Below are 21,170 nucleotides of genomic sequence, written 5' to 3' on the forward strand. Positions count from 1 at the left end.
AGCTCATCCGTTAAAGCCCAAGTCTGGAATATTTTCAACATTCATAAATTCAGGCTGCCGTTGGCCATCTTCCCTACTCTGTGCTAGGGGTGGTGTATTTTCCTAAATCCTGTTTCTCCAGTAGAACTACCTCTTCCTGAGTGGCCCATGAATAGCACTGGGAGCATGGAGGCTCAGTGATTGGGTCACTTTTATTGCGAACTCTAGTTTCAGGCATAAAACAAAAATAATAATTTCACTGCATTGGTTTCTGTGATTTTACAGTGAGGAGGCTAAAACATGAGGAGGCCCCCCTAACTTCCAAACCGATCGATGACCTTCTGTATCCACTTCTTCAGGCGGAACACATGTGTGTAGAAGCCATATTTTCCATCCCTGTCACAGCCTTCACCCCATGAGACGATGCCCATTTGATACCAGCGGTTGTTAAAGGGGCTCTGAGGAAGAAACATGGGGTTTCCGACAAAGTTCAAGGTCATGTCAGTATAATCCTGTCAGGCAGCAGTTTCTGAAAACAATTCCCTTCTCGTGCCCCTCCTCACCCCAGACATACCCACCAGCTCCTGGCCTGTGAGAAGCTTACCTTCATGACAAAGGGTCCCCCACTGTCACCTTCACAAGAATCCCCTCTTTTCTCTTCGCCAGGTTTATAACCTTGAGAGAGAACAGCAGTACTCAGGAGCACAGCTCGCACTCCAGCTGTGAGTGTCCACTTGACCCTTCTAGTCATCCCTGACTCTTCTCATTTCCTCGCTCATAGTCCTTCAACACATCACATAAGCTCTGTCAACGTGCACCCCAAATCCAACCACTTCTATCCCCCGCCACGTCAATATACTCCTTCCCTGACAACTAGTTTCCCCAATTCTACTTTTTTCCACTAACAATCCATTCTGTATCCAAGAAGCAGACTGTCTTTTAAAAAATACATTAGACTTCATCGGTAGTTGAGTATCATGGCCACTGCCTTCATCCAAATTAACATATACTGCACAAAATACAGAAACGCTGAACAACAAAAAAGCTATACACAGAGAAAAACCACATCTTCAGAACTAGAACTGCCAAACTTCAATTTAATATATTTAGCCATACATTTAATACTAAACTGTGGAGATGAGAGTGGGACAACATAGATAAAAGAAGTAGTGTGACTGAATTGGGAATCCTGTAAATAACCCCAAATGTACAAAACGAAAAGATGGAAACTAAACAGGTCCATACAACGATACTATAGGAGAACAAAACAAAAGATTAAGAACACACCTCAGCACTATGAAACTATCTGCAGCCACTGCAGTACAAGTTCGATCACCACCCAGGGAGCAACCCACATGGCGCAGCAGACCTCTCCCGACTCGCCCGCTGCTCCCCTCAGCAGTGTATTTCAGTCAGTCTGCCGGTTCTGCTCCCCACTCTGACTCTGGTGAATCCTCTCACCCCTCTGCATCTCTGGCCTGTACCCCAGTTCTTGTATACATAAATTTTTTTTTAAAAATTCCTGCTTGATGACTGAACCAAGGAGCCTTCCCTACACCTGGTCTCTTTTGGTCACCTGAGCTCATGGATATTGACAACTTAACCAGTGCCTCACACCAGGCCTAATGTTGCCTATGCAAGAGCCCATCTAACCCCTACATGACGTCGGAAGAGAGGCTTTCAGCTCCGTTTTCAGGGGAAGAAACGGTGCCCACAGACAGTGGCCTCCAAGTGACTGGAGTCAGGACTCACTCGCCTCAATCCCCTCAACCCAGAGTCCCTCTGCTTCTCTGCTGCCCTCGCAACCCCCGCCAAGCAGCACCAGGGGACTTGCCAGCACAGAACATGTTGTCCGTGATGCGGATCCGGGTGGAGGCCTTGCAGGTCGGCCGGTCCACGATGGGCAGGTTGACCACCTGCAGGACTTTGGGCTGCAGTTCCCCAGGGTTCGTTGTCCAGGTCTCCTTCAGGTTGCCCCAGCCTGTCACCCTCCCTTTGTATCCACTCTGGAGCAATCTTTGGGGAAAGAAGGCCCTGGTTAAGAACCCACCCCTCTGGGAGTCTCCCTTAGGTGAATCTAAAACCCCAGTGCAAAGAGAACTTTGGGGTGCACTTCATGAAGCCAAGGCCTGGCATGGGGTAAGAACTTCGGCCAGGCTCTCCAGGGTCAGAGTCAAGCCGAGAACCCTGCCCAGCCTCCTCCCCCCACACCTGTTTGCTGTCTCCTTGTCCGGCAGGCACACAGGGTGGATGTAGTCGCTGAAGGTGATGGGCTTCTTGAGCTTCAGCAGAGCGATGTCCCGGTCCAGGTTCTCCCTCCAGTTGTACCGGGGGTGGATGATGAGCCTCTCCAGCATGGAGATCTTTTCAAAGCCTCGCTCATACCTGTGCAGACCCCAACAGGGAAGCTGGGAAGCTGTAGGCCCACCCAGTGCAAGGCAGCCAGGTCCCTGAGGGAGGAAACCACCTGCTGTTGGGGTCTGGGAATTAGGGTGAAATAACCAGTGGGTCACCAGTGAGGGGAGAGAGCTGGCTCCTGCCTTGGCAGCCCTCTGGCATCTTCTTCCTGGGCTGAACTTGCACAGAGCTTTGGAATCAACCCCTCAGGCAGATGGGGGAGGGGCACAGGCTGTAGCCTAGCGCAAAAAGCCTCCACTCAGAGGTTACACCTGGGTGGGGAGCCGGGCAGGGAGCGAGGAGCACACCTGGGTCAAGACATGGCCAATTGGGCTTTCCAGTATCAAATGCTGTGTTTTCTACTGTGGGAGAAGTACAGATGAATCCCAAGTGTCTGGAGCCACCAGAGGCCCTCCTGGTAACCCTGGGGGGCTGGGCCCCTTCCAGACACCCAAGGTTTTATACCTGGTGCGGGAGTGTTTGCCAATGCGCACCAGAAGATCATCTACAGTGAAGTTCTTGTCCCAAGGAGGGTACAGGAGGCAGTGGGCAGCCGTGAGGACCCAGCGGTCACTAATGAGGCTGGCCCCACACAGCAGCTCTTGGGGATTCTTCCGGAAAAGCATCACCTGCCTGGGATGGGGAGCAGGAAGCATTAGGAGCTGGGAGACCATCCCGCCATCTGATCCAGCAGTAGAAAGTCTCAGGTCTAACAACAAATGAGACAGCTCTGCCTCCTGGGCCCAGCCCCAGTTTGACCTGGCCACCCTTGGGTCAAGACATGGAGAAGCTGGTTCCTACATTTTGCACCCGCAAGCCCACCTCTGTCCCTCACCCCCAGCTTCTTGCAATCCAGAGTTTGCACAGCTGAACACAACTCTAGGCTCAGATGAACTGGATTCTAGTTCTGCGGTGCAACCCATTAGCCATGTCATTTAGGCAAGTCACTTAAACTGCCCGAGCTTCAGCGACGCCATCTGCACATGAGAAGTGATAACCCTAATCTCAACAGGTGATGTGAGGATTCAAGGTGATATGGGAGCCCAGGGGCGCAGCGCGCACCCCCACCCACCAGGGCGCAATGCCAGTCTCTGCATCCCAACCATGCACGATGCGTCCTTCAATGTAAGAGTCGAGAAGCTCCTGTTGTGTCTGGTCCTCCACTGACTTCTTCTCAAACAGAGGCCGTAGCCCACAGTCTGCAGAGGAAGTGGCACATGAGCCCAATGCAGCCCCCTCCCCGCCCCACCCCTCGCTCCAGGGCGGCCCTGGCATGCCTGTCTGTGCTCACCTGCCTCCCCACTGCCGAAGGTCTTCTCATTGAAGAAGGGCTGAAACTCCTCCAAGGCGGTGCGTCCCTCTATGGCCGTTTCCGGTTCCGGGGCCAGAATGTCCTCCATCTCCTCCAAGGGCTCCTCTACGGGGAGCCAAGCACAGGCGGGAGCTGGGCTGAGCCACTCCCCACCCTAGACCTCCCCCAGCCCCCTGTGGGCCTTGGAGGCCAATTCTTGTAAAGGGCACAAGCACATTCCTTGTGAAGAGCACAAGGCCATTTCTTGTAAAGGATTACTAGCAAAGGCAACCTCCCCGGCCTCAGTTTACTCATCTGTAAAATGGGAAGGAAACCTGCCCTGGCTGTTTAATGCCAGGGTGGCATGAGCGCACGCGCATGCACACAGGCTAAGCCAGCGCTCAGCAGAAGGCTCTGCTCTCCCCACCAAGCTTGGTCCTGCCCAGCCCTTCCCTCTCACCGCAGTAGTTGAGATCACAGTACTCGAAGTCGCCAGGCTGCCCCGCCACATAGCACCATGCGCCCTCCTGGTCCCCGTCTGGGTTGCGGCAGAAGTTCTCCTCCAGCGGCACATCTGGCCTGAAGTCCTGGTCCTTGCTCAGGGTCTTGGCCTGCGCACTGGCCCAGGGCAGGCAGGGCGTCCCGTGTGTGGTCACTGCCAGGCGGCCCTGGTAGTACCGGCCTCGCTGAGGCACGCATGGCTCCGATGGCGGTGACTCCTTCACCGTGGGGTCTCTGGAGCGTGGGGTGAACTCCACAGTTACGCCCCCCTGGCCTGGTGGGTGAGGAGGCAGGTAAGCAGAGTGGGCGGCACCCAAGGAGGATCCAGAGGGAGCTGAGGCACTGCCTTGCTGCCTTTCTCCCATCTGACCCCCTAACAAGCTCCCCAACTTCAGTTTACTTTTGCCCGTGAAAGAGTAGTGTTTACTAAAGCTCTTCTTATAGGGTTGTTGAGAGATTTGAACCAAATATACACCTTATAGGGCCTCTCTGGTGGTGCAAGGGGTTAAGCATCACACTATGAAGCAATCCGCAGCCTCTGCATCATGAGTTCCATCTCTGGATAGCCAGGGAGCAACCCACATGGCGCAGCAGACCTCTCCTGTCTCGCCCACTGCTCCCCTCAGCAGTGTACTTCAGTCAGTCTGCCTGTTCTGCTCCCCACTCTGTCTCTGGTGAATCCTCTCACCCCCCACCCCCCCCCCGTCTCTGGCCTGTACCTCAGCTCTTGTATGCATAAATAAATAAATCTTATAGGCCAGATATGGTAACCAGGTTTCACCTCCAGCACTACGGGTAGTGACTGCCTATTTAAAGAGGACGCTTTGTTTTTTACGGGTGTGGCAGGAATGGTAGCTGAGGATGTCTACACTGACAGGGGAGACCCCGGCAATATAGCCACCGCCCTGAGTGTGGAGGGGGAGGGCCTGGTAGATGCCAACCGGTGCTGTGAGGACTGGTAACTTGCTCTAAGACAAGTCCCAGGGTGAAGCAAGGGACCAGCAGGGTGGGTGAAGGAGAAAGAACCAGCCTGATGTGTGGTAGGTTGGGGGTGGCACGGATTCTTTACCCCGCCTGGATCTGTATCCTTTGCAGACAAAGATGTGCTTCTGCACCTGCTGGCTTTGGCCTTGATCATGTTCAGTGGGTGGCGGGCAGAGTTGGCTGCCTATTCGCAGACAAGGCCTCAAAACACGCTGTGTGTTTCCACTCATGTCATGCTGCTGCCGTTGTGCATTCAGCCTCCACATGTGGACCCCACCCACAGAAGGCCCCAAGCTCTCCCGGGCCCATCAATTGAAACAGTCACCAGCCAGGCCCAGCCTACATTAGGGGACCCCACAGACACATGTGCAGGTGCAGCTGAGATCAGCTGAGCCCCCCTCCGCGAGTCGACCCTCAGACACATGAGAAATAAATGCTAGTTGGTATGTGCCCTGAACTGACACATCATGGGAAATAATAATCACAGAATCATGTGGGGGACGCTGGTTCCGAAGTGCTCAGAAAAGGTCTCATGGACTAAAATGGCTACTGGGCTTTCTGGAGGGAGGGATGCCTGGAACAGAAAGGGAAGTATATCTCCAGGAATGTTCCCAATGGCTCCCAGGACTACAGTCTAGATCACAGGAGGAGACTTGAAGTCAGCTCCCTCTGGTCACCTGGGCTCACTGGCAAACAAGCCCGAAGGTGTCATGAATAACCACGTCCTATTTGAACAGGGCTAGGGTCTTGCTCATCCCAGGCTGCTAGGCCCTGTGAAGACCCCTGGCTTTGGCCATGGACCTCTGGTCCCCTGCTCACCACACAGAGGCACGCTGCACTCCTCCCTTCGCACGGTGGGGTCTGTGGTGTAACACCAGGGCCCGGTGGGGCTGCTGTCTGGGTTACGGCAGAAGTTCTCCCGCAAGTCCGCCCCAGGGTGGGTGGTGGAGTTGACTCTGGAATAGGAAAGTGCTCCACAGGAGGCCATCCCCCGCCCCCCACCCCAGTGTCTCCTTACCCCCTCATCTCCACCCGCCAGCAGAGGGGCCTGCCCACACTCACTCAGGCTTGTGTGGGTAGCGACTCTTCCACAGTTGGCACTCGATGCCTGACCGGGTGAAGCTCACGTTCCCTTGGTAGTTAGCACCCACACCTTCCACACAGCTACCTGCAGAGACCCCAGCCCAGGTCTTTTATCCTGAAAATTTGTCCCCTTCGGATTTCCAGCAGAGCTCTGTCTTCCCACCACTCCCCTCCAAGCTACCTCTGGCCCACCACCCTTAACATGCATTTACTGAGCCTCTCCTCTGCCCCAGCAGTTCTAGTTCTGGGATCCACTTAATAGCAGCCACCAAATAATCACTAAGTGCCAACCAGGTGAGAGGCATGAGCAAAACAAGACCATCACACGCTCAAAGTAAATCTCCTGGCTGGAAAGATGAAAAAGTGAACAAGATTCCTCTAATCTTGTCTCCCTATCCTGTTATCTTAATTCCTCATGCCTCAGGGCCTTTGCACATGCTGTTTCCTTTGCCTAAAATACTCTCCTGTTAGTTCATCAGCACATCCCACAAATCCAGGTCTACCTCTTTGGGGGGCTGCGGTCCCTGATTCTGTGGATGAACTAAATGCTGCTTCTGTGTTTTTGCGGCACCTTAAACAGAACTTTCTAGCCATAACTTTGTTTTGTATTTTTTATGAGATTGTGAGCTCCTTGACCTTCTCGAAATCCCTGGCACTCACTCAGCACATTGCTTGGCATACAGCAGGGGTTTGGTAAAATATCTGTTGAATGAGTTATTTGACAAATAAAAGAGTGGCTGGTGATCAGAGTTCCATGTCGAGTGCCCATTCTCAAACTAAAGTTGGATTCAGACACTTAGAAGAGGGAGAAGATATAGGGAGGGGCTCCTTGGAGGCTCAGTGCAGGTGGTGGCACACAGTGGTGGTTGCTCCAGGGGAATACAGCAGTGTGAGCAAGGGCCAGGAAGGAAAAAGAAACATCTAGGTGTGTTCAGAGAGGAGCTTGCTGTCAGAGTAGCTGGGGGTTTGGCTTCACAGTTAGTGCAATGGGAGGGGAAGGCAAGGCCACAGCTCGCAAGTTTGCCAGGTTTATTCCATGGGCTGTGGAGAAGCCTGTGCTTTATTCCAGGAGCAATGGGGAGCCCCTCGTGGTTTTGGAAAATGAGTGCAACATCATCAGAGCTCTGCCCTGGGGACAGAGGAAGGCCAGCTGGCTGGAGCAGGGACTTGGATGAGAAGGAGGTCTTACCCGTGAATTCATCGTCCCTTCATTCATTCGTTCCTCCAACAAGAATCATCTTGCTGACGGCCAGGCGCCAGGCAGAAGACGCAGACGCGCCGGCAGGAACAGAAGCCAGCGGTCTCCAGCCCCGCACCACACCCCCAGCCCTCCCCGACTCGACTCCTTTCCCAGGCTGCCCTCGCGGCCTCCCTCCGCAGCCCCACATCAGCGCCTCACCTTCCATACATCTGTCGTGCTTTTCTCGAGGTTTCCTCACTGGCTCACAAGCTGGAAAAGATGCAGACACACCTTTCAGCGGGGAGTAGCAGAGGATGGGCTGGGGTACAGGGTGGGCAGGAACAAAGGTGGAGAAGCAGGTGGAGACAGAGGGAGGGAGGGAGGAGGCTGGGGTGGATAACTGGACAGGCCAGAAGAGTCTCTGGCGTGGGTCATTCTCTACCTGGGGTCCCCAGGGCTGCCTTCCTGGAGCAAACCCCTCCCCGCGCTCACCTGTGTACTTGCCCCAGAACACATCCTGAAAAACAAGGGCGGAGCGTGAGACTGGGACTGGGCGCCGTTTTGTTTTGTTTTCCAGAGCACTTCAAGTCTTATGCCTTCTTCTTCCCCTCACCTGGCACACAGGGGACAGGTTCTGGGGAGGTTTGTGGCAGTTTCCTAGTTTTGTTTCCAAAAGCCTAGGCCCACTTAGGAGAAGAATATTTGAGGAGAGGGGAATTCCCTCCCTTGCCCCAAGACGGAGAGGGATTCCCCTGGGTGGGGTCGCCTGGAGAAGAGGGGGCATGGGACCCCGGCAGTGGGACCCAGGCAGAGCGCCAGGAAAGGGAAAGATGGTAGACCAGAGCCCCACACCCCCAGGGAAGAACAGAAGTAGCAAAAAAGCTGAAGCTGAGAGGCCAGGTGGCCAGAGAGCCAAGAGAGCAGATGTCTGAAGACTGCGGAGGCCACCTGGTGTCCTGGAGCCTCGCCTGAATCTGGGGCCTCGATGAAGCCCGGGCACTGGGGTGGCTTGGTCCTGCCACTGGGTGAGATGGGCCCAGAGTTGAAAGTATCAACAGATAAGTAGCTGTGAGGTTCCCCGGGCCTCGCTGATGACCCTAGAATTAGGTCCACTCCCAGGCCCTGGCCTCGCTCTAAGCAGCCGAGCCTCACCGTGGCGGTGGAAGACTCCAGGGCCTCGAAGGCCTCCTCCTTGCTGCACACCTCCTCCAGGCACTCCCGCTCCAGGTTGCCCTGGCGTATCTCCTCCAGGAAGCTGTTGGCGCGTCGGACCCGGGCCCGCTGGAGCAGCGACAGGGCTTGCTGAGGGCCCAGGAACACTGCAGTAGGAGGGGCAGGGGACAGTGGCCTCAGGGAGCCAGGCTGTCTTGGCCTTCATGGGGGCAGGGAGCAAAGCTGGCCTGCCCGGCTGGCTTCCAAAAGGAACTGGCTGGGCTGGCAGCAGGACCCAAGAGGCTGCCAGCAGTAACCCACAAGCTCCCCTCTTTTCATGGGTCCCCTCCAGCCCACTGCACACAGTGTAAGAGAAGCCGTGATTGTCCATCCAGCCCTGTGCGCCCAGCTTCTAGCCTCAATGGCAACATAAGGCCCATGGTCTCTGGTGAGAGCCCAGCCCCTGGTGCCCTAGCACAGTCCACCAGCCGGTCCCAGCTTCCGAGCCCCCCTTACCATGCTGGCCATGCACAAGGCAAGACAGGGTGGCCAGGGCCAGGCAGCCGGACAGCCACAGGCCACAGACGTGCGCCATAGTGTGTCAGCTCTGGGAACTCTGAGGGCTTGTCCTGATGCCTCTAAGTTAATATTTAATGAACATGAAGAAATCAGTTGAGAAGGAGAGGTCATTGGGTCAGGGCCATCAGGGACAAGTGGATAAATAGCCCACCCCCAACATCCGGGAGGACAGGTCCTCCTGGGACAGGGAGGGACAGGGAGAAAGTCACCAAGGAAAGGCCTGTTTGGCCCCCTCCCCGAGCCCATCCTTCCCTGAGACCTGGACCAGCTGGGCTGGTGGGGCCCAGGAGCTCTGCCTGAGGCGCCTTCCAGTCCTAACACAAAGTGGAGGAGGGTGGGCTGCTTTGATCTGTCTGCCTCCCTTTGCGCATCTGTGCAATGGCAATAGAGCTTTCTAGTGAAGACAAAGGTTTGACTGTAAAGTCCAGTGAAATAGAGTAGATGCTTAACAATCAGTAGCTATGTGGATGTAAACTAACGGAGGTAGGTGTGAGCCCAATACACAGAGCTGGTAACAGAGGTGAGGGTGTGGCCAACATGACAGCCTCTCAGCCCCCGCCCCCCCCCCTCCTCTGGGAGCTTGGAGGTGTGTTTGTGTAGCAGCTGCCTGGGAGGAGGAGCCAGGACCAGGCCTCTTGGGCATTTGTTCTACCTTTTCTCCTAGGTCCTTCTGCTGGACTGGGAATAGGGGCCTCCCCAAATCCCCGGGTCTCCAGGGCTAGGCCCTCATGCTCCTCCATCTGCCTGCCCTGGGCCAGGCCTAGAGTGGCCACTGGTCCCTCACACCCCTCGCCCAGCCCTGCTCCTGCCCCTCCCCCGTTTCCTATTTGCAGTGTGCAAGGTAAATATTAGTCCTGGGACTCATTAGAACAGAGGGACAAAGAGCAGGAACACAGTGAGCACAGGGTCTTGTCTGGCCATCCTTCGAGGTCTGGACTGCTGTCATGGAACATCACAGGAGGGCCTGTGCATGGGAGCGGAAGAGGGCGGACGGAGCCCTGGCACCAGCACCCCATGGAGCGGCTTCAGTCCTGAGCCCCATTCCTATGCTTGTATTTGTATTTATTTTATACATGTATTATATATATTTCTATTTTCTTTCTATGTTTTATTTTTTTTAAGATTTATTTATTTATGCATATAAGAGCTGGAGTGCAGGCCAGAGGTGTGGGGGGTGAGAGGATTCACCAGAGACAGAGTGGGGAGCAGAACAGATGAATCTACTGAAATACACTGCTGAAGGGAGCAGCAGGTGAGTCAGGAGAGGTCTGCTGTACCATGTGGGTAGCTCCCTGGCCAGGGATCGAACTCATGCTGCAGTGGCTGCGGATAGCTTCATAGTGCTACATCTTAACCCTTGCGCCACCAGGGAGGCCCTCCTCCATATGTTTTTAAATTGAATTTCAGCACTGGAATGGGAGGTCAGTCCTTGGGTTTGCCTTCTGTGGAATCAGAATAATGACTATATTCACCTCACAAGATTTTGAAAAACTTACCTAAGATCCTACTGGCCTCTTTGGAGACCCTTAATCAGTGTTGGGAACTTGCTGCATCCCTGGCTTGCTGGACAAGGCCGTTAACAGGCAAGGCCTGAGCCCGTGTCTTTAAGCTGTGTGCAGACATGTTCCAAAGCAGAAACTCAGTTTTCTGAACACTGGGAAGGTGAGGTTTGGTTATAAGTCTGCTTTCCTGGATTCCTGTGTGAGGGTGACAAACACACACCAGAATATTAATGGCAGCAAGTCTTTCTAGGGGAGACCTTTGCCAATGAGCGCTTCATTTTGAAGAATATGGGAGCCCACATGGACAAGGAAAATGCTGGACCCAACCAAAGGGCTCCTAATTTGTCATGTGCATGGCTGAGACCGATGGCTGGTGGTAGGCATGAGCGGTGACAGGAGGGAAGCGAGCAATGGCAAGGCCAGCAGGAAGACTCTAGGCCATTCTGACAAATTTGATTTTGTTTTTTCTCTTATCCTCACCTTTTGTGCCTGTGAGGAAGCATCTCAGAACACATCTGTGTTCTCTCTTGCTGCCATTCTTTGGATTCTATTTATCCCTTGTCTCCTTCGAGGTCTAACTTAATTTAGGGTTCTAAGTTTAGTGCTATGAAATAAAGCCTAAACTAGCCCCCCCCCATAAAATGTTTTTAAGGTATCACGATACCTGCCACATAAGCACGTGATCCGCCGTACTGTTACATGAACGTGATACAACCGAAACCTAACGTCCCCCATGAAGGGCCCTTCCTAACAGGCGCGCTGGTCGGAATGCTGCCACAGGAATGAGGGGCATTCAACAGTTCCATCCCCGCTCAGGGAGCTGACCCACATGGCACAGCAGACCTCTCCTGCCTCACCCCCTGCTCCCCTCAGCAGTGTATTTCAGTCAGTCTGCCGGTTCTGCTCCCCACTCTGTCTCTGGTGAGTCCTCTTATCCCTCATACCTCTGGCCTACACCCCAGTTTTTCCACGCAAAAAAATGAAAATTAAAAAAGACTTGAATAAAAACCCTGAAACTATAAACATATAGAAGAAAACATAGATGATAAGCTCTTTGACATGGACCTTAGAGAATGGCTTTGTGGCTTTGTCTCTAACAGCAAGGGAAATAAAAGCAGAAATAAACAAAAGGGACCAAAACAAACTAAAAAGCTTCTGTACAACAAAAGAAAACATTATTAAAAAAATAAGACAACCTACTGAATGGGCAACAGTATTTGCAAACCGTAGATCAGACAAAAGGTGTAAGGCTCCATCTTGGACCTGTGGCCAAGAGTTGCCCTTCCTGGGAAGGTGGCCAGCTTCCCCGGTGTTTCTTTCATGAGCATTAACCTGTACTCGTGATCCATACAAAGATCTGTTGATCTTGGTAGAACAAAGATTGGTGTGACATGTAACCCTTCCTGCCCCCCAACATCTAGAGTCATTAGACTCACATGAGAACAATCACACGTACCCTGTCAGCGTGGAGGGATGGGTCCTGCCGCCACCTCAAGTCCCACCAGACTTTCCAGTAAGTTGCTGCATTTTATTTTAGCTGCAAGAGCACTGAGCTAAGCATCCGAAGAGCTGGTCTCAGTCCTGGTTCTCACATCATTTTCAATCGTGTTATCCCAGAAGCTTGGACAACGCTGCCCACGTCCATTGCCATGTCAGCCGGCAGCGCTGTCAGGCAGAAGCTCCACTAGTGCCTTTGAATATTCTGGCTTGATTCTGACCTGCACTGACAGCCTGATGGGGAGAAAAGTTCTCCAGCTACGTGGCAGAGGAGCAAGTGGGTGGGAGCGCGTCAGGTTTGGGCCGGAGGATGGTTGTGGGATGTCCATAGGTCTCCCCAGCAACCCAAAGCATCCCTACTTCCCTGCACAGTTCTATATCAAGCAATGAGTAATTCCCCTGGGCACCTAACACTGGGTAGACATCGCCAAGAGGTCACCTGAGTTGAAATGACCCTGCCTAAAATAGGAGCTAGAAAAGAACCTTCCAGGCCTTATGCAGGTTCCAAAACAGGGCTGGCTGGCTCCAAAATAATGACAGTGGTGGTTTTTCAAGTTTTTTTTGTGGTGTGGCTTTCTCGCCACTGAGGACCAGTTTCCTGCTGTTCCCCCTCAACTTGGACATTTTCAGAATGCCGCCTTTGCTGTTATTCAGCTAGGGCGGGCATCTGGCTCGTGCCAGTGGTAAAGCGGGAGACATGGGGCTGCTCATGGCATCATGCCCCGGTGCTGGATGCCAGAAAATGACACATTTCAATCCTGGCTTTGCCCACTGCATGGTCTCGGCCAGTTACTTATCTGCTCCCACCCTTAGTTGCCTCTTCTCTGAAGCAGGGACCACGGCACCTATTTTGCAGAACAGATGAAGGTTAGAAACAGAATGTACGTTCTTCCACCCACTCCTCAAACTCATCCCATCTGGTTTCCAACTAGTAGAAGTCAGCTCGCCAGTGACTTCCACACACACCCTCTCAACAGCAATGGACACTGTGGCCCAGTTCCTCCTTGTTGAAACACTCTCATTGGCTCCTGCAGATTTTCTATTTTAATGGATGCTGAGTCTCCCTGAGCCTTCTTCCTCTCAGTGACTCTGCAGGGCCTCCTCCCCTACCACACAGCTTCTCACGAGTAATGCCTATTTCCAGCAGCTGACTTGGCATTTCACCCAGAGCCACTTCAGTTCAGCCCAAACCAAAATCATTGCTCCCCTCCCACCCCCATTACCTAGCTGGCTAAATCAGAAACCAGGAGTATTGTCTACCCTCCCACATGATGTAACAGCACAGAGCAGATCCGTGACTACTGCCTCCCTAACTATCCATCAGGAAGTGCTGGAGGAATATTTGTTGGATGAAATTTCTCCACACTTCTGCTGCTACCACCTCCTAATTAACTGATTAACCCAAAGCTGCACCTCGTGTGCCAATGCACTGGCCGCTGGGCTCCTCAGACTTCAGTCTGATGGGGTCACTCCCCTGCTCAAGGCCCTTCAGTGCTCCTCAATGTCCTGAGAATACAGCCCAACTCTTGAAGGCAGGTCTGTGCCGTGTACCCCTGAACCTCTCCTCTCATTGTCGGCAAACGTGCTGATGCCCACCAGGTTCTCGACACAGGGCTCCCCACACCCCTTCCTCGACTGCTTCATCCATCAAGTCAGGTAGAAACAAGGGACAGTGGAGTGTTGAGGCTACATGGGTCTGCAGCTCAGCTCTGCCACTCAGTAGCTTAGTCACCTTGGCAGGATAAAGTTTTGTGCTCAGTCTCCTCGTTTGTAAAGTAAGACTAATGCTCCCCACCCAACAGGGTTGCTGTGAGGATTATATAGTCACATGGACAGGCCTACAGTAAGAGCCAAGTGTTTATTATGATTATTCCTCGTGGGTGGCTTCCTGATGGCTCAGGCCAAGTTACATGAGCCCATTAGTCACGTCCCGGGCACCCAGGCCTCTTCTCCAAACACTCATCTGGTGCAGTCTCTCCCAGAGACTGTGAACTCAGTGGGGGGCATCGCCTCTGACTGTTTTGGTCCCAGCTGCATCCCCAGCACTTCCGCAGTCCCAGCCAGCTGGGAGTGCAAAACACAGGTGAATTTCTCCCCCCTCCCCTCAGCAGCCTTTGGGCCCAGCACACGGATGGGCTGGTGTCCTTTAGCGCAGAATGAAAATCAACTTTGCAGCTCTCAGGTGGTGAGAAAAGCTGCCAAAATAACCTACAGCCTGAATCAGAGATAAAGGAGCTGTGAGCTGAGCTCAGCGTCTGGCTTTTTAACACTCAAGTCACTCATTTTGGTTGTAGGGAGAGGAGCTTGTGGCTCAGGGAAACTGCCGGCAGTGGCCAGCCTCACACTAAGCAGGTGCAGGGCTGTAGCCAGTGACCCTCTTCCTCCCACGTGAAGGGTCACCCCCACTCTGTATGAACAGGCACCTGGGGGAGCGTCTAAGGAAGGAGACAGATCAAGCTCTCCTGGAAATCAATAAAAAGATCTCAAATCTGGGCCTCCCTGGTGGCTTAAGGGTTAAGTAGTCCCAGATCTGCTATCACTGTGAAGGCCTGAGGAAGGATTCTGCCAGGGAGCTACCCACATGGTGCAACAGACCTCCCCCGACTCACCCACTGTCCCCTTAGCAGTGTATTTCCGTGGATCCGCCTGTTCTGCTCCCCACTGACTCTGGTGAATCCTGTTACACTCCCCCCACACTCCTCCCCGACCCAGTACCTCTGGCTTATTTTCCAATCTAGAGAAGGTTGACCCTTAGTATCTTTGGAAACACTGTGGTGCTCCCTAAGCAGGAAGGGAGTCCTTTACCTGCTCCTCTTAAGAGACTCCTGACTCTACTAGGCAACGCAGACAGAAAAAAGAGGCAACCAGGCAGGAGCTGGAAAACACTAGTGTTTATACAGAGGGTGTCAGGGGCCCGTCTCCACCTCCACCACTTCTGCCCAGGTGCTGAAGCCCACGTCCTTCTGGATGAGCACCAAGCTGTGGGAGGGGCCTGGCTCCTCTGGCACCACAAAGCATTTCTCCTGACTCTCTGAGATGGCGACTGCAAAGACGTCCTGCACCGGGGAGCCATCCTGCTCACTGCCTGTGTCCAGCAGCTCTGGCTCGGTCTGCAGTAGCACCACGGTAGGCTCAGAAGCCACAGGCGGCACATGGGACGGGCTGGACAGCAGCCCGGGTTGGTGACTGAGCTGGTGTCGCTTGAGGCTTTGGGGGAGGCTGTAGCCCATGCCACAGGTAGGGCAGCGATAAGGCTTGTCTGCCAGGTGGGATTTGAGGTGGCGCCTCAGCTTGGTAGCCAGCGTGTAAGCGCGGTCACACTGGGGGCACGGGAAGGGCCTCTCCCCCGAGTGCAGGCGCTCGTGAGCACGCAGGGTATGTGGGTCTCGGAGGGCCTTCCCACACACCGGGCACAAGTGGGCCTCCCCGGTGTGGGAGATGAGGTGGCGCCGCAGTTCAGGCAGCTGGGGGAAGGCATCAGCACAGTGCGGGCAGCGGTAGGGACGCTCCCCTGTGTGCAGCCGCAAATGCCCACGCAGATTGCCCCGCTGGCGGAATGCCCGGCCACAGTGTGGGCATAGGAAGGGCTTCTCCCCCGTGTGGAGCCGCATGTGGTTCCGCAGGGAGCCCTGGTTGGCTAGGGGACGTCCACACACAGGGCATGGGCACAAGGCGGGGGCAGCTGGCACCTGGTGGGTCTTTCGATGCAGCCGCAGGGAAGGCCGGCGGGCAAAGGCCTTGCCACACTGGTCACAAGCAAAGGGCCGGGCACCTGAATGAACCACCTGGTGCTCTCTGAGGTCCCGCCGGGTGCCATAGGCCTTGTCACACTGAGGGCAGGGGAAGGGCCGCACCCCACGGTGGCCCAGCATGTGGGCTTTGAAGCTCTCCTCTGAGCTATAGCTCTTGCCACACTCAGTGCAAAGGAAGGGTTTGTGGCCCGTGTGCACGAAGGCATGCTTCTTCAGGTGGCACAGCTGCAGGAACGCTTTGCCACATTCCCCACATCGGTACCGGCGCCCCTGTTTTGGGGAGCTTTCCGTCAGGCCTGGAGAGTTCTGCAAGCATGCAGGGAAGCCGGGGTGCTGGTGTTCTCCAGCCTGCAGGGCCTCGGGCTCTGAGGGGGGGCCCTGCTCATCAGAGCTACACAGACTCTTAGTCAGATAAGGTGGTTGGGCAGAAGAGGAGGAACTGGCCTCAGGGCACTCTGGGCCCTGCTGCTCTGAGGTAGCCAAGCTGCTCGGAGGGTCAGGCGGCATCTGTGTCTCGGGTCGGTCCTCCTCGTCTGTGCTGTCATCCTGAGGCAATGGACCGAGGGGGTGGCTCTCCTTGGAAAGCAGGTCCCAGGTTTGGGTGTTACGTTCAGGGCTGGCTGTGCTCTTTACCTGGGTGCTGGGGGTAGGCTGGTGACCAGGATCTGCAAAGCAAGCGCAGGACATGGGTAAGCAGCGCTTGTAGCAGGTGGTGACAGCAGTGTCAGCAGGACATTACAGGAAGGCATCTTCTCCTCAGGCCCCGGATTCAGCACAGCAGTGACATGATCTCTTCCCTGGAGCCTGAGCCCCACCATCTGTTTCTCCTCCTGGGGAAGCGCTCCCGGGAACCAAATGCCCCAGACATCTCGTTGATCCCTAAAGCAGGGCTGCCCTGGAGTTCTCTTGTTTTCTCTCTGGAGACAGGCACGGAAGACGACCTGACACCACCACCTTCTCACCTTAGCTCATCTGTACGATAAAGGAAGCCCCATTCCCACACTGGGGAGAGGACACACGAGGCCGGAAACCTAGTGCACAGTTCATTCTCTTCATCAACACAACCTCACTACTCTAAGAAACACACTAGGAAGGTAACAGTTACAGATCTCTCTCCTAGGAAGTACCTGTTCAAATAACATTTCAACAGTTGCAAGTTTCAAATAACCCTCAACAGGAAAGAACAAAGGGCCAAAACTCTCCTGCCTGAAAATTCTACCCTTGCTATGTCCACCCACCCTAAACTATTAGACATCATGATCTTTAGTCAAGCCTAACCAAGCCCCACCCCCACCCCACACTGAAGATCCATCCTACACCAGACTTCAAATGGTCAATATTTGCCCCTCCCACTCAGAAAAGCTATTAAGACAGTAACATTCACTAATATCTTCTCGAGGAAGTGTAACTGGTGAGTGAGGTCAGGGGGCAGGATCACTGCTTGCAGATGGTGGGAGCTCTTTTACCATTGCTGCTGGGCCAATCTCGGAAACGAACCAGCATGCAAAACAAATCCAGGATCCCCCCCTGAATGTGGGGCCAACATTTTCATCCAGAAACTGGACCCAGATTGATGAGAACCTACTTTATGATAACTTCAGTGCTTCTAGGATCGCCTTACAAACCCCAAAGATTATGAGGGGACCCTGACACAGGCAACTCCAAAGGTTATGCCTTTATTAACTGTTTCATTTGCTGCTTCAGATGCAGCAATTGAGGCCATGCATGGGCAGTATCTCTGTACCCGCCCTACCACTGTGTCCTGTGGCTTCAAGGACTCCTAGGGTGAGTGCCATGGCTCAGCAGTCGAGCAACTTCTGGCAGCACAGAACCCACTCTCTGATTGCCGTCATCAGCTGTTTCCAGAAGCTCTTCCTCCACCCTTTGCTCCCAATCCTGTGGTGCCATTACTAGGATCTGCGCTTCCTCTAGCAGGCATGCGTCTTCCTGGCAACTTCCCACTCCCAGTGCTGCCTCCTAGAGCCCTTATAGCAGGGATACCCCCAGCCATGCCCCTACTACCTATACCTCCTCGGGCTGGAAAACATGGACCCCTACCAGGGACTGGACACCCCGGACATGGACCTTCATTCCTTGCCCATTCCCACTGGGGGAAATGCCCCATCCAGGAGTGTCCCAGATGCAGCTGGCCCATAATGGTGCTCATGGCTTAGGACACCCTTGCCGGGCCCCAAGCTCTGAGGGATAGCCACCATCCCAACCACTACCTGGAATGCCTCATCTTAGACCTCCTCCAATGGGCATGGTCCCTGAGGGCCCCCTGTTTGGATCGCTCATGGGTCACCCAGGGCCTGTGCCTCCACATGGTATGTGTGGACCTCTTCCACTAATGCCACCTCATGGATACATGACCCTCACCCTCTGGCTACCAGCACGAGCCTTTCCCTCTACCCAGACGCACTCCCTGGCCTCCAGGTGCCCTTTGTGGCCCACTCAAAGGCCCTCTCTCTTATTATCTTTCCTCCTGTTATATTTTCCCACATGCTGCAGCAGACCTCTCCCACTTCCCCGCTACTCCCCTCACCAGTGTATTTCAGTCAATCTGCCTATTCTACTCCCCATTGTCTCTGGTGAATCCTCTCACCACCACCACCGGCCCTGCACCTCTGGCCTGTACCCCAGCTCTTGTATGCATAATAAATAAACCTTTAAAAAAAATCAAAAACAAATGCAGAGAAGGTAAAACTAAACTCTTCCTTTAAAAAAAAAAAAAAAAAAGGGCCTCCCCGGTGGTGCAGCAGTTGAGCGCAGGGTTGCGAAGCTGCCCGCAGCCTCTGCAGCACCGGTTCGATCCCCGGCTGCTCCCCGGCCACCGGAGGAGGGTCCCACATGGCGCGCAGACCTCTCCTGCCGCTCGCTGCCACCCTCAGCAGTGTACTTCGGTCCTTCTGCCTGTTCTGCTCCCCACTCTGGCTCTGGTGAATTCTCTCACCCTCTTGCGCTTCTGACTGTAACCAGTGCTTGTATAAATAAATAAAAATAAATCTTAAATAAATAAACTTAAAAAAAAAAAAAAAGACTGGCTTTGTCTTATCAACAGGCTGTTGTGGTGCTAACTTGGGAATACAGCATTTATGACACACACCTGTGCAAGGTTCTGCTGCGTCCTCCCCAGGAGAGGCCACTTCCTGTTGTATAGCTGACTCCACTTCAGTCACCACAGCCATGGCTGCCTCCTTCTCTAGCTTGGGCTGGATGGGGCTCAGGTGTGCAGAAGGGGGCCCAGGCCGCAGAAGTAGTTCAAAGCCTGGCAGCACGGCCCAGCACACCTGCAAGTGGAGCCTTCCACTGATTCGCACAGGAGCCACGTTTCCCTCCTCCTCCAGCCTGCCCCGCTGCACCAAACTGCAAAGCAGAGAAAGAGTTAAGTCGGGAGACCCACTCCAACTGTCCCACCCCACTCTGAAAATCCCAGCTCGTGGGCACTCTGAGTCCTAAAAGATCCCATGCCTTTGGAACACTTACTGCAAAAGATCTGGGTGGGGATCACACTCAGCTCCAGGTTCCATCTCAAACCACAACAGAAAGCCTCAAAGGAGCATCGCTACTTCATACTCTCCTGTAACTTACCTGGTCCAACCCGAACTCTGCTCACAAGCACGCACGTCTCCCCATGGGCCTAGTGACGTGTCCTGAAATAAACCAATACAAGTCCTTCTCCCATATGTTTCAGGGGGCAAAAATGGAGGAAAACAGAAAACAGATGAGACAGTTTGTCTGGTTCTGCCTCTACAGGGTTGTACTGTTTGATTTTTAATTCAGTTAAGACCAAATGACTGTCCCCTTCTCTCCCTCCTAAGGGTGTGTTAAATTATGACATCAAATACATTATTGCCTTCCCGTGAGTACTGAAAGGAGTAAGAAGGACATACAGTATTTTTGGTACTTATGGAAAGAAATCCTTTACTGCATTATTTTACCTATTCCTCCAATCAATCCTGGAGGATTAAAATAAAAGAAACTACAATGGTTGTTAAACTGTTGTTGAACACATGAGTTAAATGGGACCTTTTAACTGATTAGGTGACCACTCTGGGATTTGAGCCCATGGATTTTGAATTCCAAAAAGTTTCTTTTCTCCTGACAATATACTAATCCAGCTTCTAGCACCTCAATGCCTAACGACTGCAAGTGAGGGGAACAGAGAGAAGGGAAAGTCATCTTCCAGTACTTGAAAGACCCTGCTTTTTCTAACAAATTGAAGAGATACACGGAATGTTGCAAACTTCCAGAAGAGACAAAGGCCTCAATACCTCCTCCTGCTGTCTGCTCATTCCCTCGCCCTCCTGCTGCGAGGCAGCCTCCTCTTCCAGCGGCCCCCAGAGCATTCCTTGCTGCAAGGGTTCCCCGACACACCAGACCCCCAAGCGCTGTTTCTTCGCGAGGGAGGGACCCAGAGCCAAGCCCCGGGGAAGGCTCTTTAGAGCGAGAATGGCTCGGGTCGGCCCTGGGGGGAAATCTTTGCGGTCCTGTGCACCGCCTTCTCCGGAAGGGCTCCATCCTGAGTCCGGCCCCTGGAGCGGGTCGGGGGCTGCAGGGAGACAAAAAGACAGTAAGATCGGTCCAAGTGGTCGGAGGGTGGGGAAAGGTACAGGAGGAAACACTGGGTCCGACGAGGCCTCGTGAGTCGGAGGCATTCGCAAGGGCTCTAACCGAGTCCCTGAGAGGGCTGAGGGGGCTCAGGGGCTCTTAAGAAGCCCCAGACATTCTGCGGGCATCGGGAGGAGGACCCCGGGCTCAGAAGGAAAAGGGTCAGAGGAGTAAGCTGACCAGGGAGCGTCAGCGCTATATAACCCAGAGCCAAGGATCCGAGACCACGCAGGTCGCTCACCCAACTGCTGTCTCGCTGCCTGCAAGAACAGGTCCTCCGCCTCCTCCATCCCGGGTCAGCAGGCCTCCCCCCGCCGGAAGTGAGCGTCGCCTTCTCAGCTCCTCCCGGAAACAATCATTAACTTTCAAATTTCCCCTCAGGAACGAAACCTCCAAGTCAGACCTCATTAAGGGACAGAACCGGGAGTTTGTGAGTACTGGGGAGACGAAACTGTACCTGAGAACAATAAGAACCCAGGATTCCGGGGGTCAGTTAGGGAACCGAATAGCCGGGAAAGCGGAACTAATAGTTCCAGTCGCCTCCGTCGGTAGAACTTGGAGTCGGACATTTCGGCTCGCCTTCCTCCAGCCGGGTACTGAGGCAGGCACGTGCGGAGAATTGGGCGGGGCTCCTGGAAAGGCCCTGTTTGGACGGGGCAGCG

General features: G+C 53.9%; 2 protein-coding genes and 1 pseudogene across 3 annotated transcripts; 1 reads left to right on the top strand and 2 right to left on the bottom strand.

Annotated features, from left to right (window-relative positions):
* Positions 1-169: 169 nt before the first annotated feature.
* F2 (coagulation factor II, thrombin) lies at positions 170-9,162 on the bottom strand. Its single transcript, XM_037521623.1, has 14 exons — positions 9,084-9,162; positions 8,568-8,734; positions 7,908-7,932; positions 7,635-7,685; positions 6,215-6,320; positions 5,972-6,108; positions 4,128-4,442; positions 3,668-3,793; positions 3,449-3,575; positions 2,842-3,009; positions 2,191-2,364; positions 1,814-1,995; positions 584-654; positions 170-437 (listed from the first exon to the last, which is right to left on the bottom strand). The coding sequence occupies exons 1-14, from the start codon at positions 9,160-9,162 to the stop codon at positions 294-296; spliced, it is 1,872 nt and encodes a 623-aa protein (XP_037377520.1). The 3' UTR covers positions 170-293.
* Positions 9,163-14,282: 5,120 nt separating this feature from the next.
* On the bottom strand, positions 14,283-21,134 carry ZNF408 (zinc finger protein 408). Of its 2 annotated transcripts, XM_037522357.2 has the most exons (5): positions 20,750-21,134; positions 20,172-20,449; positions 19,489-19,550; positions 19,004-19,263; positions 14,283-16,562 (listed from the first exon to the last, which is right to left on the bottom strand). In XM_037522357.2, exons 1-5 carry the CDS (start codon positions 20,796-20,798, stop codon positions 15,052-15,054), a joined length of 2,160 nt encoding a protein of 719 aa, XP_037378254.1. In that variant the 5' UTR covers positions 20,799-21,134; the 3' UTR covers positions 14,283-15,051. The 2 variants fall into 2 exon arrangements, with proteins under 2 accessions (XP_037378254.1, XP_037378252.1); XM_037522355.2 differs by lacking the exon at positions 20,750-21,134 and having other exon boundaries at positions 20,172-20,736.
* Positions 16,583-18,974, top strand: LOC119255251 (splicing factor 3B subunit 4-like; annotated as a pseudogene).
* Positions 21,135-21,170: the final 36 nt, after the last annotated feature.

Source organism: Talpa occidentalis, unplaced genomic scaffold (assembly GCF_014898055.3).
Source record: "Talpa occidentalis isolate TD23 unplaced genomic scaffold, MPIMG_talOcc4v2.1 talOcc4.3, whole genome shotgun sequence".
In the NCBI taxonomy this organism is placed as follows: Eukaryota; Metazoa; Chordata; class Mammalia; order Eulipotyphla; family Talpidae; genus Talpa; species Talpa occidentalis.